The sequence below is a fragment of the Callithrix jacchus genome, chromosome 1 (genome assembly GCF_049354715.1).
Source record: "Callithrix jacchus isolate 240 chromosome 1, calJac240_pri, whole genome shotgun sequence".
Taxonomy (NCBI): Eukaryota; Metazoa; Chordata; class Mammalia; order Primates; family Cebidae; genus Callithrix; species Callithrix jacchus.
In genome coordinates, this window is record NC_133502.1 from 173,801,142 (window position 1) to 173,820,334 (window position 19,193).

The 19,193-nt window shown below is 43.9% G+C and overlaps 1 protein-coding gene across 8 annotated transcripts in view; it reads left to right on the forward strand.

Moving 5' to 3' along the window:
* Positions 1–19,193, forward strand: part of RABEPK (Rab9 effector protein with kelch motifs) — a 37,229-nt gene that overhangs the window by 11,093 nt on the left and 6,943 nt on the right. For 3 of the 8 annotated variants that reach the window (XM_078327030.1, XM_035257390.3, XM_035257399.3), the window contains exons 2-4: positions 6,179–6,237; positions 10,449–10,606; positions 13,585–13,737. In XM_078327030.1, coding sequence (XP_078183156.1) covers positions 6,185–6,237; positions 10,449–10,606; positions 13,585–13,737 — 364 coding nt within the window. In that variant the 5' untranslated portion in view covers positions 6,179–6,184. Of the gene's footprint in view, positions 1–6,178; positions 6,242–9,381; positions 9,541–10,448; positions 10,607–13,584; positions 13,738–19,193 lie in introns of all 8 variants that reach the window. The other 5 variants (XM_078327041.1, XM_035257416.2, XM_035257418.3 and 2 more) reach the window with 4 other exon arrangements.

The window sequence follows — 19,193 nt, forward strand, 5'->3', positions numbered from 1 at the left end:
CCATCTGTTTGTGTCCTCTCTGATTTCGTTGAGCAGTGGTTTGTAGTTCTCCTTGAAGAGGTCCCTTACGTTCCTTGTGAGTTGTATTCCAAGGTATTTTATTCTTTTTGTAGCAATTGCGAATGGCAGTTCGCTCTTGATTTGGCTTTCTTTAAGTCTGTTATTGGTGTAGACGAATGCTTGTGATTTTTGCACATTGATTTTATATCCTGAGACTTTGCTGAAGTTGTTTATCAGTTTCAGGAGTTTTTGGGCTGAGGTGATGGGGTCTTCTAGGTATACTATCATGTCGTCTGCAAATAGAGACAATTTGGCTTCCGCCTTTCCTATTTGAATACCCTTTATTTCTTTTTCTTGCCTGATTGCTCTGGCTAGAACTTCCAGTACTATATTGAATAGGAGTGGTGAGAGAGGGCATCCTTGTCTAGTACCAGATTTCAAAGGGAATGCTTCCAGTTTTTGCCCATTCAGTATGATATTGGCTGTTGGTTTGTCATAAATAGCTTTTATTACTTTGAGATACGTTCCATCGATACCGAGTTTATTGAGGGTTTTTAGCATAAAGGGCTGTTGAATTTTGTCAAATGCCTTCTCTGCGTCAATTGAGATAATCATGTGGTTTTTGTTTTTGGTTCTGTTTATGTGGTGAATTACGTTGATAGACTTGCGTATGTTGAACCAGCCTTGCATCCCTGGGATGAATCCTACTTGATCATGATGAATAAGTTTTTTGATTTGCTGTTGCAATCGGCTTGCCAATATTTTATTGAAGATTTTTGCATCTATGTTCATCATGGATATTGGCCTGAAGTTTTCTTTTCTCGTTGGGTCTCTGCCGGGTTTTGGTATCAGGATGATGTTGGTCTCATAAAATGATTTGGGAAGGATTCCCTCTTTTTGGATTGTTTGAAATAGTTTTAGAAGGAATGGTACCAGCTCCTCCTTGTGTGTCTGGTAGAATTCGGCTGTGAACCCATCTGGACCTGGGCTTTTTTTGTGAGGTAGGCTCTTAATTGCTGCCTCAACTTCAGACCTTGTTATTGGTCTATTCATAGTTTCAGCTTCCTCCTGGTTTAGGCTTGGGAGGACACAGGAGTCCAGGAATTTATCCATTTCTTCCAGGTTTACTAGTTTATGTGCATAGAGTTGTTTGTAATATTCTCTGATGATGGTTTGAATTTCTGTGGAATCTGTGGTGATTTCCCCTTTATCATTTTTTATTGCATCTATTTGGTTGTTCTCTCTTTTCTTTTTAATCAATCTGGCTAGTGGTCTGTCTATTTTGTTGATCTTTTCAAAAAACCAGCTCTTGGATTTATTGATTTTTTGAAGGGTTTTTCGTGTCTCAATCTCCTTCAGCTCAGCTCTGATCTTAGTAATTTCTTTTCTTCTGCTGGGTTTTGAGTTTTTTTGATCTTGCTCCTCTAGCTCTTTCAATTTTGACGATAGGGTGTCAATTTTGGATCTCTCCATTCTCCTCGTATGGGCACTTATTGCTATATACTTTCCTCTAGAGACTGCTTTAAATGTGTCCCAGAGGTTCTGGCACGTTGTGTCTTCATTCTCATTGGTTTCGAAGAACTTCTTTATTTCTGCCTTCATTTCATTGTTTACCCAGTCAACATTCAAGAGCCAGTTGTTCAGTTTCCATGAAGCTCTCGATCTATTTTCTTTCTTCATTCACTCGTCACTCCCCGACTTCTACTCTATGCCACGTCCATTGGTAGGTTCTCAGAATGAATCTGACAGGCCCAGCCCCCTAGGATCTTAGTCTAGTGGAATTTAGTCTTGAATCTAGTCTAAGGGCATTAAATAGATAAACGCATTCTAAATGATTCCTGCAGTGGTGGTGGCTTAATACCTTCAGAGCACAATGGGTGGGAGAAGGAAGTAACTTGGAAGAGGGTGGAAGAGAGAAGTGACAAATCAGTTAAGGTTTCCCTAAGGAAGGGACTTTTGAACTGGGCTTTCAAGGTTGACTAGGAGTTTGCAAATTTCCCAGAAGGGAAGCAACACTCCAGATAGTGGAAGCAGCACAGACTGCAAGATTATGAAAAGGCCTGACATATTATACGAACAGCAAAAAGCCCAACAATGCAAGAGATTGTGGAGGTGAGTTCCCAGAAAAAAAGGTTGACACCAGAAGGCTTTACTTTCTATGCTATGCTGAGGCCAAGATTTATCCTAGAGTTCAGTATTTCTGTCTCTTTATTTATAATTTATTTATTTATTTTTGAGACAAAGTCTTGCTCTGTCACCCAGGCTGGAGTGCAGTGGCACAATCACGGCTCACTGCAACCTCTCTCTCCCAGGTTCAAGCAATTCTGCCTCAGCCTCCCAAGTAACTGGGATTACAGGCATATGCCACTACACCCTGCTAATTGTGGTGCTTTTAGTAGGGATGGGGTTTCACCATGTTGGCCAGGCTGGTCTCAAACTCCTGATCCCAGGTGATCCACCCACCTTGGCCTCCCAAAGTTCTGGGATTACAGGTGCGAGCTACTGCGCCTGGACTTTTTTTTTTTTTTGAGACGAGTCTCGCTCCGTTGCTCAGGCTGGAGTTCGGTGGCAAGATCTCAGTTCACTGTTGTCTCCACCTCCTGGTTCAAGCGATTCTCCTGCCTGAGCCTCTTGAGTAGCTGGAATTAAAGGTGCACACCACCACGGTGGGCTAATTTTTGTATTTTTAGTAGAGATGGGGTTTCACCATGTTGGTCAGGCTTGTCTCAAACTCCTGACCTCAGGCAATCCACCCGCCTCAGCCTCCCAAAGTGTTGGGATTGCAGGTGTGAGCCACTGTGCCTGGCCCCATTTCTATTTTTAATTAAAAATAAATAAATAGGCTGGGACCGGTGGCTCTCACCTGTAATCCTAGCACTTTTAGGAGGCCGAGGCAGGATAATTGCTTGAACCCAGGAGGCAGAGGCTACAGTGAGCTGAGATCATGCTACTGCACTCCAGCCTGGGTGACTGAGTGAGACTTCGTCTCAGACAAAATAAAATAAAAAATAAAGCCAGGCGCAGTGGCTCATGCCTGTAATCCCAGCACTTTTGGAGGGTAAGGCAGGCAGATCACCTGAGGTCAGGAGTTCGAGATGACTAGCATTACTAACATGGCAAAACCCCATCCCTACTAAAAATACAAAAAATAAGGCTGGGCGAAGTGGCTTATGCCTGTAATCCCAGCACTTTGAGAGGCCCAGGCAGGCAGATCATGAAGTCAAGAGATCGAGACCATCCTGGCCAACATGGGGAAACCCCACCTCTACTAAAATCACAAAAATCAGCTGAGCTTGGTGGTATGTGCCTGTAGTCTCAGCTACTTGGGAGGCTGAGGCAGGAGAATCCTGTGAACCCAGGAGGTGGAGGTTGCAGTGAGCTGAGATTGTGCCACTGCACTCCAGCCTGGAGACACAGCAAGATTCCGTCTCAAAAAAAAAAAAAAATTAGCCAGGCATGGTGGTACATGCCTGTAATTCCAGCTACTCAGGAGGCTGAGGCAGGAGAATTGCTTGAACCTGGGAGGTGGAGGTTGCAGTAAGCTGAGATCGTCCTATTGCACTCCAGCCTGGGCAACAAGAGTGAAACTCCAACTCAAATACATACATAATAAATAAAAACAAAAGGTTGGTGGTGCTTATTTAAATTAATCAGGCCCTAGAAATTAGTACATTCAATAGGAAATGTTTTTTTTTTTTTTTTTTTTTTGGAGGAAGGCAGGAAGGGAGGGAAGGAGGACGGTAGGGAGGAAGGAAGGAATGAAGGAAGGGAAGAAGGGGGGAGGGAGGGAGGGAGGGAAGGGAAGGAAGGAAATCAAGCAATGAGAGAGACATTACTGACCTGGTTTACAAGTTGATTTCTTTTTTTTTGAGAGAAGGAAAGAAAAAAAATAAGTAAAGGAGAGGAAGAAAGAGGAAGAGAAAGAGGGAGAGTAAACGGAAATATTGCTTTATTCTGAAAAAAATTGGGTATTAATAATGGCCAATCAATGTTTCATTTAAACTTATGGGTAGGTATGATGTGGTATTGACAAGAATGTATATTTTGTGTATTTGAAGTGGAGAGCTCTATAAATATTAAGTTTACTTGTTCCAGATCTGAGTTTGAGTCCTTGATATCCTTATTAATTTTCTGTCTCATTGAGTCTAAGTCTTTATGTATCTGGGTGTTAGGATCGTTAGCTCTTGTTGTTGCACTGATCCTTTTACCACTATATCTTTGTTGCTTTAAAATCTATTTTATCCGATATGAGAATTGCAACTCCTACTTTTTATTTATTTATTATTTATTTTTGCTCTCCATTTGGTTGGTAAATCTTTCTCCATCCCTTTGTTTTGAGTCTTTGTGTATCCTTGCATGTGAAATAGGTCTGGATGTAACATGCCATTGGGTTTTGGCTGTGTCTTTTGATTGGGGGATTTAGTCAATTTAAATTTAGGGTTACTGCCATTTAATGTTGACTGGCTGTTTTATCCATTCGTTGGTGTAAATTCTTCTTTATGTTGGTGCTCTTTACTTTTTGGTGTATTTTTAGAAAGGCTAATACTGGTTGTTTCTTTCTGTGTGTAATACTTCTTTCAGAAGCTCTTGTAAAGCAGGCCTGGTGGTAATAAAATCTCTGAGTTCTTGCTTGTTCATAAAAGATTTTATTTTTCCTTCAGTTGTGAAGCTTAGTTTGGCTGGATATGAAATTCTGGGCTGAAGGTTCTGTTCTTTGAGGATGTTGAATATTGGCCCCCACTCTCTTCTGGCTTGTAGAGTTTCTGCTGAGAGATCTGCTGTAAGTCTGATAGGCTTGCCTTTGTGGGTAACCTGACCTTTCTCTCTGGCTGCCCTTAGTATTTTCTCCTTCGTTTCAACCCTGGTGAATAACGATTATGTGCCTTGGGGTTGCTCTTCTTGAGGAATATCTTTGTGGTGTTCTCTGTATTACCTGGGGTTGAATATTGACCTGCTTTGCTAGTTTAGGAAAATTTTCCTGAATAATATCCTGAAGGGTATTTTCCAGCTTGGATTCATTCTCTTTGTCGCATTCAGGTACACCTATCAAACGTAAATTTGGTCTTTTCACATAGTCCCACATTTCTTGGAGACTTTGCTCATTCCTTTTTATCCTTTTTTCTCTAATCTTTTCTTCACGTTTTATTTCATTAAGTTGGACTTTGACCTCTGATATCCCTTCTTCTGCTTGAACAATTCGAGTGTTTAAACCTGTGCATACTTCTCGGAGTTCCTGTATTGTATTCTTCAGTTCCATTAATTCACTCATACTCCTCTCTAAGTTGTCTATTCTCAATAGGATTTCATGAAACCTTTTTTCAAAGTTCCTAGTTTCTTTACGTTGGGCTACAACATGTTCTTTTAACTCACCGAAGTTTGTTATTATCCATTCCTTGAAGAGGACTTCTGTCATTGGGATGCGCTCCCTCTCCATCAAGCCTTGTTCCATTGTCGATGTGGAACTGTGATCATCTTTAGAGGGAGAGGCCTTCTGACTTTGAGTATTCTCAGCTTTTTTACGCTGGTTTCTTCCCGTCATTGTAAATTTATCCTCCCGTCGTCTTTGAATTTACCAACTTTCAGATTAGGTCTCTTGAGTGGGCGTCCAGGTTGTTAGTTCCCAGGGCCAGAGCAGTGGCATTAAAACTGATGGTGCTTTTCTTCCCAGGATTCTCCTGTCTGGCTTCCTTCTTGTGTCCGTAGTAGGCGACTCTGCCTTCCCGGGGCTCCAAACCTCGGTCAGAAGGGGAACCGGTCCCGTTTACTCTGTGCCAAGCGCTGCCGCTCCGAGGTGCCATCACAGCCGCTGCGCTGGGCTCTGGTGTTGTGCTGGGGGCCCGTGCGGGTCCTCCAAACCTGTTTACTCTGCTCTGAGAGCTGCCTTGCAGAGTTGCTGGCGGAACTGCTGCGCCGGCCACGAGAGTCGCGCTGGCCACCGGTGTGTTTCCTCCGCTGGGGGATCTTCTGCTCCGTGAGCGACCAGAATTTGTCTGAAAGTGTGGCGTCCTCTAGTTCTCCCCGCCTTCCCTGAGAGCTGCAATCCCGGGATGTTAGCGATCGGCCATCTTGGATCTCCTTCCAGGAAAGGTTTTAAAGAGGAGGTTGAACTGATTTGTCCTGTGTTTTAGGAAGAAGATAACCACAAATGTCTAAAAAGTACCTTTTTTCTTATGCATAGGACACCATGAAGCAGCTGCCCATCTTGGAACCTGGAGACAAGCCCAGGAAAGCATCATGGTCTGTAAGGAAGGATCCAAACACAGAAAAGCATGAGTTTTTGTTTCATTTATGAGTAGTTTACTAACATATTTGATCATCAACAAAAAAGGGTAGAGATGAAACTGCGGTTTCTGGTAATTAGACTCAAACTGTCTGAGAAGGTCTTCAGAGGAAAGATAGGGGGGCAGTAATTATCACAGAGCAGATGTTGATTTTATTAAAATCCATTTACCAGAAATAGTAAGGCACTGACCATCTGGCAGCCTCTGTGTCTTCCCCTGAGCTCTTACTCATTTTTAAGATTTTTAGGAAATTAGATTTGGATTAAACTGGCTTCGCTGTTTCTTAGCTGTTTTGTTCAACCAACCTTTTGTTCCAACGACTGACATTGGCCTTGGGGGGCAGCTGCTGCGTGGCTGCTGGAGGTAGAATTGTAATAGTCTCTGTGTGCTGGGGACAGACTAAGAAGGTGATGGTGATGAAATGTGATCTGTTCTGAGGCCGGGTCCACAGAAGGCTGTAGAGAGGTTTCAGTTTTTCAACTGGACTTTGAAGGAGAGACTCCAATCTGGCTTCCCTGCATCTGTCTTGCTCTGTACCCAGAATACAGCCAATCATGGCATTTCCTAGTTTAAAATCCTTTTGTGCCTTCCTGTTGGTGTTGGGATAAAAATCAGACTCCTGAGCTGGGTGCAGTAGTTCATGCCTGTAATTCCAGCACTTTGGAAGGTCGAGATGGGTGGATCTCCTGAGGTCAGGAGTTTGAAACCAGCCTGACCAATATGGTGAAACCCCATCTCTACTAAAAATACAAAAATTAGCCAGCGTGGTGGCCTGCTACTGTAGAACCAGCTATTAGGGAGGCTGAGACAGGAGAATTGCTTGAACCCAGGAGGCAGATTTTGCAGTGAGCTGAGATCATGCCTCTGTACTCCAGCATGAGTGACAGAACAAGAATCCGTCTCAAAAAAAAAAAATCAGACTTCTGTCCGGGCGCAATGGCTCATTCCTATAATCCTAGCACTTTGGGAGGCTGAAGTTGGCAGATCACTTGAGGCCAGGAATTTGAGACTAGACTGGCCAACATGGCGAAACCCTGTCTCTACTAAAAATACAAAAATTATTGGGGTGTTGTAGTGCATGCCTCTAATCCCAGCCACTCGGGAGGCTGAGGCAGGAGAATTGCTTGAACCTGGGAGGCAGAGGTTGCAGTGAGCCAAGATGGCGCCACTGTACTCCATCCTGGGCAACAGAGGTTAGAAGCACCATTGAGACTCCATCTCAAAAACAAAATAAAAAAAATCAAACTTCCTAAACTGGCCCAGTGCTCCCTGCTAAATGTTTCTGCCTGTATTTCCAACCTCAACTCCTGTGACTTGTTCCTTTGTTACCTTTCTCTTCTTTACTGTGCCCTGCTCTGTTCTACCCAGGAGCTGCACATGCTGGTCTCTCTACCTGGACTTCTTTCCCTCTACCTTTTGTCCCCCTCTTTGCCCAGCTTATTTTATTTTATTTTTGAGACAAGATCTTCTTCTGTGGCTAGCCACCCAGGCTGGAATGCAGTGGTACAATCACGGCTCATTATAGCCTCAACCTCCTGGGCTCAAGTAACCCTCCCCCTCAGTCTCCCAAGTAACTGGGACTATAAGTGTATTCTACCATGCCCAGCTAATTTTTTTTTTTTTTTTTTTGAGAGACAGGGTCTCACCCATCCTGGCTAACATGGTGAAACCACATCTCTACTAAAAATACAAAAAATTAGCTGGGCATTGTAGCATGCACCTGTAGTCCCAGCTACCCAGGAGGCTGAGGAAGGAGAACCGTGTGAACCCAAGAGGGAGAGGTTACAGTGAGCCAATTTTGCACCACTGCACTCCAACCTGGGCAGAACGAGAATCTTTCTGAAAAAAAAAAAGAGAGAGAGAGAGACAGGTTCTCGCTATATTGCCCAGGCTAGTCTCAAACTCCTGGGCTTAAGCGATCCTCCTACTTCAGCCTCCCAAAGTGCTGGGATTACAGGTGTGAGCCACCATGCCTGGCCTGCCCAGCTAACTTCTACTCATACTTCAGATCTCTATCCAAATAATGCTTCTTCAGGAAGCCTCCTCTGACCACCCTGTCTCCCTGGCTCCTTACAGGGTAAGCCCCTCCTAAGACATGCATGTCCTCGTGCTATATATTCTGTACTCCTTTCTACCACAATTGAAGTGAAACAGATAGTTGTGAAATTGTTTAACTTTCTCAAACAATAGGGCTCTCAAGGCAAGGACTTTTTTTTGTCTTAATGCACCATCTCTGGATGGCTGTGTGCTTTTGGGTAAATTACTTAACCTTTCTATGCCTCAGTTCCTCAGTTGTAATGCTCAGATGATGATAACAGCTGTTATCCTCAAAGGGTTTTTTGTTTGTTTGTTTGTCTGTTTGTTTGTTTTTTGAGATGGAGACTCATTCTGTTTCCAGGCTGGAGTGTAGTGGCGTGATCTCGGCTCACTGCGTCCTCTGCCTACCTGGTTCAAGCAATTCTCCTGACTCAGCCTCCTGAGTAGCTGGGACCTCAGGCATGCGCCACCATGCCCAGCTAATTTTTGTATTTTAGTAGAGATGGGGCTTCAGCTGGGCTCAGTGGCTCATGCCTGTAATCCCAGCACTTTGGGAGGCTGAGGCGGGTGTATCATTTGAGGTCAGGAGTTCGAAATCAGCCTGTCCAACATGGCAAAACCCCGTCTTTAAAAAAAAGAGAGAGAGAGAGAGATGGGATTTCACCAATTTTTTTACAAAAATTAGCTGGGCATGGTGATGCGCTCCTGTAGTCCTAGCTGCTCGGGAAGCTGAGGCAGGAGAATCACTTGAACCCAGAAAGTGGAGGTGGTTTTGAACCAAGATTGCACTGCACTCAGCCTGGGCAACTGAGCAAGTAGCTTTGGCTTCCATCAGATTGAGTTTTGCGAGTAATCTGGAAAAGCTCTTAAATAAGTAAATTCTGGAGAACTTTTTGATGGGGAGGAATCATTGGCTAGTGGCAAGAACCCTGGGTCTGTTGGTTCCCATGTGGTGGCACATAAAGCTCCAGTCACCATTTATTGAGTCCTTCCCTGCCCTGTTATGACGTCTTGTCTTCACAATTATCTTTTGCATTAAGAACTATTGCTATCCTCATTTCAGAAATGAGTAAACTAAAGTTCAGAAAGGTTAAATGACTTCCCAAAGGTCACACATCTAGGAAGTACCTGAGCTGGAATTCGAACCAGATCTGTCTGAATTCACACACCATGTTCACAGCCACCATCCTGTGCCAAGACACATCACTGAACATTTCTGGAGGTCAGTTTCACTGTCTACCAAATGGGGACAAATAAGTCCAGTGCATCTCTACCAGATTACTGTGAGATGAAGACAGTGACAACATTGAAAAGCCAAAGACTGTGTGCAAAGGGGAGGTACTATTATTTATTTTATTTTATTTTTATTTATTTATTTATTTATTTTTGAGGCGGAGTTTCACTCTTGTTACCCAGGCTGGAGTGCAATGGCGCGATCTCGGCTCACCGCAACCTCCGCCTCCTGGGTTCACCCAATTCTCCTGCCTCAGCCTCCCGAGTAGCTGGGATTACAGGCACGTGCCACCATGCCCAGCTAATTTTTTATATTTTTAGTAGAGACGGGGTTTCACCATGTTGACCAGGATGGTCTTGATCTCTTGACCTCGTGATCCACCCGCCTCGGCCTCCCAAAGTGCTGGGATTACAGGCTTGAGCCACTGCACCCGGCCTTTATTTTATTTTTTTATGAAACTGAATCTCACTCTGTCGCCAGGCTGGAGTGCAGTGGTGTGATCTTGGCTCACTGCAACCTCCACCTCCCAGGTGCAAGCGGTTCTCCTGCCTCAGCCTCTTGAGTAGCTGGGACTACAGGTACACACTACCACGCCCAGCTAATTTTTGTATTTTTAGTAGAGATGGGTTTCACCATGTTGGCCAGGATGATCTCTATCTCTTTGCCTCATGATCTGCTCACCTCAGCCTCCCAAAGTACTGGAATTACAGGCATGAGCCAGCACGCCCATCCGGGGAGGTACTGTTATTAATCAGAGAAGCACTGTTTTGCTGGGTACAGTTTAAAGTGTCTGCATAAGACCCTTCATTTGCTGAATATTTCATGAGGAATGGAAAGAATGCACTACTGCATTTATTATCTGCTCAGGCCTCCTGAATACATCCTCCCTTTGGCAGGTACACCTTGACTCTCCAAGGAGACAGCCCCTGTGCTCGAGTTGGCCACAGCTGTTCATATTTACCCCCAGTTGGTAATGCCAAGAGAGGGAAGGTCTTCATTGTTGGGGGAGCAAATCCAAACAGAAGCTTCTCAGATGTGCATGCCATGGATCTCGGTAAGACCAGCAGTTGCGGACCACATGCCCTGTGGCCAAAGAGCAGGGCTGTATGCTGCCAGCCATGAGCAAAACATTCCTAAGAATACCAGCAGGGTTTTCCTATAAGAAAAAAATGGCCGGGTGTGGTGGCTCACACCTGTAATCCCAGCACTTTGGGAGGCCGAGGTGGGTGGATCACCTGAGGTCGGGAGTTAGAGACCAGCCTGACCAACATGGAGAAACCCCATCTCTACTAAAAATACAAAATTATGCTGGGTGCTATGGCTCATGCCTGTAATCCCAACTCTTACGGAGGCAGAGGTGGGAGGATAGCTTGAACCCAGGAGTTCAAGACCTGCCTGGGCAATATAGTGAGACCCCGCTCTTAAAAAAAAAAAAAAATTTTTATATATATATATATATATATATATACACACACACACACACACACACAAAATTAGCCAGGATAGTGGCACATATCTGTAATCCCAGTTACTCGGAAGGCTGAGGCAGGAGAATCGCTTGAACCTGGGAGGCAGAGGTCACACCATTGCACTCCAGCTTGGCAAACAAGAGTGAAACTCTGTCTCAAAAAAAAAAAAAAAACAGGTAGTGTATTTTGCTCATCATTGTATCCCCGGCCACTACCACAGGGCTTAGTACAGAGTGGGTGCTCTATAAGTATTTAAATTAATGAATGAATGAACCCACTAATAAGAAACAACTATTAGCCAGGCGTGGTGGCTCACACCTGCAATCCCAGCACTTTGGGAGGCCAAGGCGGGTGGATCATGAGGTCAGGAGATCAAGACCATCCATGCCCACATGGTGAAACCCCCGTCCCTTCTAAAAATACAAAAAAAGTTAGCTGGGCATGGTGGGGCATGCCTGTAGTCCCAGCTACTAGGGAGGCTGAGAAAGGAGAATCGCTTGAACCTAGGAGGCGCCACTGTACTCCAGGCTGGTGACAGCAAGACTCCATCTCAAAAAAAAAAAAGAAACGATTATTCTCTGCTATACACAAGGGCAGAAGTTGAACACTGGTAGCCCACATACATATTTTGTTAGGTCCATGTAACATTTCCATATTGTTTTAATCTTAAGTTGTTGTTGTTGTTGTTGTTGTTTTGAAACACTCTCAAACTTTCACCCAGGCTGGAGTGCAGCAGCATGATCTTGGCTTACTGCAACCTCTGCCTCCCAGGTTAAAGTGATTTTCCTGCCTCAGACTCCCAAGTAGCTGGGACTACAGGTGCATGCCACCATGCTCAGATAATTCTTGTATTTTTAGTAAAGATGGGTTTTCACCATGTTGGCCAGGCTGGTCTTGAATTCCTGACTTCAAGTGATCCACCCACCTCAGCCTCCCAAAGTGCTGGGATTACATGCATGAGTCACCATGCCCAGCCTAATCTTAAATTGTTTACCAACCAAATATGCAGAAGTCTACATATAACAATTTAAATGGTTTGGCTTCTCTTGTTTTTTTTTTTTTTTTTTTTTGAGATGGAGTTTCGCTCTTGTTACCCAGGCTGGAGTACAATGGCACGATCTCGACTCACTGCAACCTCCGCCTCCTGGGTTCAGGCAATTCTCCTGCCTCAGCCTCTTGAGTAGCTGGGATTACAGGCACACGCCACCATGCCCAGCTAATTTTTTATATTTTTAGTAGAGACGGGGTTTCACCATGTTGACCAGGATGGTCTTCATCTCTTGACCTCGTGATCCACCTGCCTCGGCCTCCCAAAGTGCTGGGATTACAGGCTTGAGCCACCGCGCCCGGCCCGGCTTCTCTTGTTAATTTTGGAAAATCTAATATCAGTAGACCTGCATGTCTATATGGCAACGATTATTTGGAACTGACCTGCCACCTATCAAGAGAGCGCTTATTCTTTAGTTTGCCACAGTTTGTATTTCTCCTGTCTAGGCATTTGAATTTCTATACCTTACAGTAAAAAAATGGAAGGTAGACTGGAAAAGATGTAATCCTAGCACATTGGGAGGCTGAGGCAGGTAGATCACTTGAGTTTAGGAGTTGTTCGAGGCAGCCTACCCAACATGATGAAACCCCCATCTCTACTAAAAATACAAAAATTAGCTGGGCCTGGTAGCACACAACTGTAATCTCAGCTATTTGGGAGGCTGAGGCAGGAGAATCGCCTGAACCTGGAGGTGGAGGTTGCAGAGAGCCGAGATGGCACCACTGCACTCCAGCCTGGGCAACTCCATCTCAAAAAAAAAAAAAAAAGAAAAAGAAAAAAAAAATCAAAGGTAAATTAAATCACTTTCAGCCCTCGATTACATTAAATTGTTCAGTTACATCTTTATTGCAACCTATTAATAGCTTTGTGACCCTAGCTACATCATCTCAACCATCTGGACCTCAGTGTCCTATAAAGTAGGGATAATAACTTGTTTCAGATCTAACAAGATAATGCCTATGAATGTCCTATGTAATTGGTTAACCAACTAAAATAAGTATTAATAATGAAGGTTGAGTATTTCTGTGAACTAGTTTTAGCCAGTCAACATTTATTTGCAAGTAACAGAATTCCACTTAAACCAGAGGCAAAAGGAGGGATTTATTTATTCAGATACAGGTGTGTTTCAAATAATTCAAGGTCAGGAAGTACAGCTCAGGATCATGAGAAAGTGGAAGCAGTTGATCTGATTAGCCCATTCTGGTTTCAGTGGTTACCTTCAACCCAATCAGCTAAAGCTACAAAGTCAAAGTGTAGTACAAACATGTGACCTAGGATCTACCCTTGTGATTGAGAAAGTGGGGACAGTTTCCATAGAACAGGGTCTGTGGACTAGGCAGACAGTCCCGTTAAGTATCTACTATAGGACTTTCTGGAGGTTGACAACATGCCCTTTAAGCAATTCAGTGGTTTTCATTTATGCTTATGGCCCTCTTCTCATGACCCTCCCCAAGTGTGCCAACCAATGTGACCGTTGACAGCCCCAATCTAGGATCTGGGTGAAATGTTTTTCAGGAAAACACCAGTGGGACTTAGTTACCTGCAAGGGCCTCTTGCCCCGGTATGAACATGCTAGCTTCATTCCCTCCTGCACACCTGACAGTATCTGGGTATTTGGAGGTGCCAACCAATCAGGAAATCGAAATTGTCTACAAGTCCTGAATCCTGGTAAGTAGCCAAAAGTTATTTTATTTACATACATACAAATAAACATTCATGCATATATATATAAATCCAATTATAATTCCAATACATTTGGATTATACTGATTACCATTTAACTTTGCTGACATTATAGAAAATAGGAATTTTAACTTGTAGCATAATCTGAAAACAACAGAATAAAAAAATTTTTTGGTAACACATAAAATTTTCAACTTGTTAAATGTCAAAGCTGGCAGGGACTTCAGAGAACAGCTATGCCAAGTAGGCAACTCAGGTTTATCAAGGGGAAAGTGACTTTCCTAAAGTAACAAGTGGCTGGGCATGGTGGCTGATACCTGTAATCCCAGCATTTTGGGAGGCTGAGGCAGTGGGATCAGTTGAGGTCAGGAGTTCAAGATCTGCCTGGCCAATACAGTAAAACTCCACCTCTACTAAAAATAAGCTGGGTGTGGTGGCGGGTGCCTGTAAGCCCAGCTACTCGGGAGGCTGAGGCAGGAGAATCACTTGAACCCGGGACACGGAGGTTGCAGTGAGCCAAGATCGTGCCACTGCACTCCAGCCTGGGTGACAAAGTGAGACTTTAAAAAAAAAAAAAAGACAGGGCCGGGCACGGTGGCTCAATTCTGTAGTCCCAGCGCTTTGGGAGGCTGAGGTGGGTGGATCACCAGATCAAGAGATCGCGACCATCCCAGCCAACATGGTGAAACCCCGTCTCTACTAAAAATACAAAAATTAGTTGGGCGTGGTGGCGTGTGCCTGTAGTCCCAGCTACTCGAGAGGCTGAGGCAGGAGAATTGCTTGAAGCTGGGAGGCGGAGATTGCAGTGAGCCGAGATTGTGCCACTGCACTCCAGCCTGGCGCCTGGCAGCAGAGCAAGACTCTGTCTCAAAAAAAAAAGAAAGAAAGTCACAGGGGAGTCAGTGACTGAGCCAGGCTTAGAACCCAAGTCATCTAAATCAGTGGTTCTCCAATAAGGGCGATTGTGCCCCCTGGGGGACATTTGGCCATATCTGGAAACATTTTGGGTTATCACAGCTGGGGGCAGCGTTAGGCTACTGGCTTCTGGGGATAGAGGCCAGATGTGCTGTACATCTAGTGCCCAGGACAGCCACTACAGGAAAGAATTACTTGGTCTAAAATGTCAGTAGTGCCAAAGAAACACTGACCTGGATCCTCCTAGTATGTTTCTTTTAGCCAAAAGTACAAAGTTCCTGACTTGTCTCACGGGCAAGATTTTTTGTTTGTTAGTTTTCTTTGTCTTTGTTTTTCATATCTTCATGTTTCCATCACTGGCAGTTTTATCATAGAGGAAACAGTTTAGGAACATCACGACGGAGAAGAGGTTGAAACTGCCTGTGGGAGGTGGACTTGTCTTTTGCCTTTTGTTTTGTTTGTTTCTGTTTTTCTCTTTGCAAATATCATTTATGTTCATTGTAAAATGAAAAGCACAAGTGAGTGGACAAAAGTCATCCACAGTCCTATTATATTAAGGCTATTGACAACTTTCTATCTTCTTCCTTTCTGTCTTTTTTCTGTTTTTACAAGCCTAAGATCATACTATATTTACACATTAGTAACACTTTTTCTTTTTAATTTCCTAATCCCCACAGAAATAGTTTTTTGGAGGGCTTTAACAAAAATAATTGATTTGTTATTAATAACAATGCTTTGTTAATATCATATCGTTTGTTTGTTTTGTTTTGGGTTTTTTTGTTGTGCTTAACTTTTTTTTTTTTTGAGGCAGGGTCTCACTCTGTTGCCCAGGCTGGAATGCAGTGGTGTCATCACAGCTCACTGCAGCCTCGACCACCCAGGCTCAGATGATCCTCCTACCTTAGTCTCCCAAGACCTGGGACTACAAGCGGTTGCCACCATGCCTAGCTAATTTTTTTTTTATTTTTTGTAGAGACAGGGTTTTTCCATGTTGCCCAAGCTGATCTCAAACTCCTGGGCTCAAGCAATTTGCCCCCCTCGGCCTCCCAAAGTGTTGGGATGACAGACATGAGTCACTGTGCCTGGCTAACATTATTTTTAATGGCTATATAATACCCCATTAAATATAATACTCCATTAATACCATAATTCCTCCATTAATGAACATTTAGTTCTTTTTTTTTTGAGACAGAGTTTTGCTCTTGTTACCCAGGCTGGAGTGCAATGGCGCGATCTCGGCTCACTGCAACCTCCCACCTCCTGGGTTCAGGCAATTCTACTGCCTCAGCCTCCTGAGTAGCTGGGATTACAGGCACGCGCCGCCATGCCCAGCTAATTTTTGTATTTTGAGTAGAGCCGGGGTTTCAACATGTTGACCAGGATGGTCTCGATCTCTTGACCTCGTGATCTACCCGCCTCGGCCTCCCAAAGTGTTGGGATTACAGGCGTGAGCCACCGCGCCCGGCCAAACATTTAGTTCTTTTCAGGTTTTTACACTATAATTAACAAAGCAGTGAACATCTTCATTCAGAAGTGATTGGCTGTATTTCAAATTATTTTCTTAGGGTTCTTGCCAAGAAATAAAAAGACTAGGTAAAATACTGTGAACCTTTTCAAGGTTTTGATACATACTACCAAATTGCTCTTCAGAAAGATTTTTCCAGTTTATTCTCTCTCCACCTGTTTAACAGTGCTTCTCTCATTACTAACCAGCACTGAATTTATCAGTTTTAAACATTGCTAATTTGATAGGCAAAAAAACTTGTACGGAGTTATTTAAATATGCACTTTGGGCCAGTGTGGTGGCTCACACCTGTAATCCCAGCACTTTGGGAGGCTGAGGTGGGTGGATCACCTGAGGTCAGGAGTTCAAGACCAGCCTGGCCAACATGGTGAAACCCTGTCACTACTAAAAATACAAAAATTAGCCAGGCATTGTGGCACATGCCTGTAGTCCCAGCTACTGGGGAGGGCAAGGCAGGAGGATCGCTTCAACCCAGGAGGCAGAGGTTGCAGTGAGCCGAGATCATGCCACGGCCTGAGCAACTGGTGAGATTCCCTCTCAAAAAAAGCATTTTTTGACCTGGACATTTTTCATGTGTCAGCCAACTCCGGCTCAGTTCCCTCTCTCAACAATATATTTGGGGTGTTGCCCACCGAATACGTTTGTTGAGGATTGCCCAATAAAAAAGTTAAAAATAATAAAAATAAACAATATATTTGTACAATAGTTGGTCAGAGTTCAGGAGCTAGGACCAAGTTTTCTTATGTGTCAAGTAGTTAAATTCCTTCAGCACATTTAGACAGTATGTTACTTTTTTTTTTTTTTTTCTTTTTTGAGATGATGGAGTTTTGCTCTTGTTGCCCAGGCTGGAGTGCAATGGCGCCATCTTGGCTCACCGTAACCTCCACCTCCTGGGTTCAAGGGATTCTCTTGCCTCAGCCTCCCGAATAGCTGGGATTACAGGCATGCGCCACCACACCCAGGTTATTTTGTATTTTTAGCAGAGACGGGGTTTCTCCATGTTGGTCAGGCTAGTCTCCAACTCCCGTCCTCAGGTGATTCAGCCGCCTCAGACTCCCAAAGTGCTGGGATTACAGGCATGAGCCACCTCGCCCAGCTTCTTTTAATTTGATTTATTTGTTTGGGTATTTATTTCCTTTCTTCCCTCCTCCTCCCTGCCCTTCCTCTATGGAACATAAGTGCTTTGAAGGGAAGGGTTTGTTTATTGTTGAATACTCGGTACAGAACACTGTCAGAAATAGACACTTGGCAGACTGTTTGGCTAATTGTGAAGCCAATTTGCTTGAAGAGTAGCAGTATACTATGATGGTTAAGGGCACGGATGAGGGTCTGTGCTTTGTTGTGCACTGACCATGACTTTGGGCAAGTGGTTTAACCTCTCTCTGCCTCTGTTTTCTGTCACATTGGATAATAATAGTTTCTACCTTGTTAATTTGTCAAGGATTTAAATTAACTCAGTATCTGGCACATAATTCATGCTCAATCACTGTTGTGGTGGTTGATGTAGTTAAGGTTTGGCAAAGGGAAATCAATTCTGGAACCCTGGGCTTTTGATTTTCAACAACGATATCCATTGAAATGAAATACAGTGAGAATTTGGAAAGCTTCTGTCAAAGAGGGTGATTTTCTTTCTTTCTTTCTTTCTTTCTTTCTTTCTTTCTTTCTTTCTTTCCTTCTTTCTCTCTCTCTCTCTCTCTCTCTCTCTCTCTCTCTCTCTCATTCTCTCTCTCTCCCTCCCCGCCTTCTCTCTTGTCTTACTCTGTCACCCAGGCTGGAGTTGCAGTGGTGTGATCATGGCTCACTGTGGCCTCAACTGCTGCAGGCTCAGGTGATCCTTCCACCTCATCCTCTCAGGTAACTGAGAATTTAGGCAGTTACCACTATGCCTGGCTAATTTTTTTGTAGAGACAGGGTTTTTCCATGTTGTCCAGGCTGGTCTCAAACTCCTAGGCTCAAGCAATCCACTCACTCCAACCTCCAAAAGTGTTGGAATTATAGGCATGAGCCACCGAGCCTGGCTAGCTATGTCACTTTAAAAAAGTGACTTAATCCATCCCTGCTTCAGTTCTCTTATCTGTAAAATGGGGAAATTAATATTTATTTAGCATTTACTGTTTATTAGGGACTATTATTACTCCTACTGAAATGTAATAGTATTGTCTCCTTTTTTTCATTTCTTTCTTTTTTGAGATATGTTCTTACTCTTTTACCCAGGTTAGAGTGCAATGGCACAATCATAGCTCATTGAAGCCTCAAACTCTGGTACTCAAGCAGTCCTCCTGCCTTGGCTTCCCAAAGTGCTAGGATTACAGGCCTTACAGCTACTGTGCTCAGCCTAATTTTTTTAAGTGTATTTTATTTTTATTATTATTATTATTATTATTATTATTTTTGAGATGGAGTCTCTCTCTGTTGCCCAGACTGGAGTGCAGTGGTGCGATCTCAGCTCACTGCAACCTCCATCTTCCGGGTTCAAGCAATTCTCCTGCCTCATCCTCCCAAGTAGCTGGGATTACAGGCATGTACCACCATGCCCAGCTAATTTTTGTATTTCTAGTAGAGATGGGGTTTCACCATATTGGCCAGGATGGCCTCTATCTCTTGACCTCGTGATCTGTCTGGCTTGGCCTCTCGAAGTGCTGGGATTACAAGTGTTGAACCACTATGTCCGGCCTAATTTTTTATATCTTTAGTAGAGACGGGGTTTCACCCCATGTTGGCCAGGCTGTTCTCAAACTCCTGACCTCAAGTGATCCGCCTGCCTTGGCCTCCCAAAGTGCTGGGATTATAGGCATGACCCACTGCACCCAGCCTGACCTCATTCTTATGGCTCATACTTACAGCTTTTAGAGCTTGGGGATTTTAGACTGTCTTGGCAAATCCTAAGTACCATCTGCATTCTTCCTTGATGTTTGTGAGTATGAGATCTGGAAACTGACTCTGCTCAGCCCCAGAGTCAAGGTCAGAAGCCCCTCAGCCTGGGTGTTTTAGGTGCCTGCATT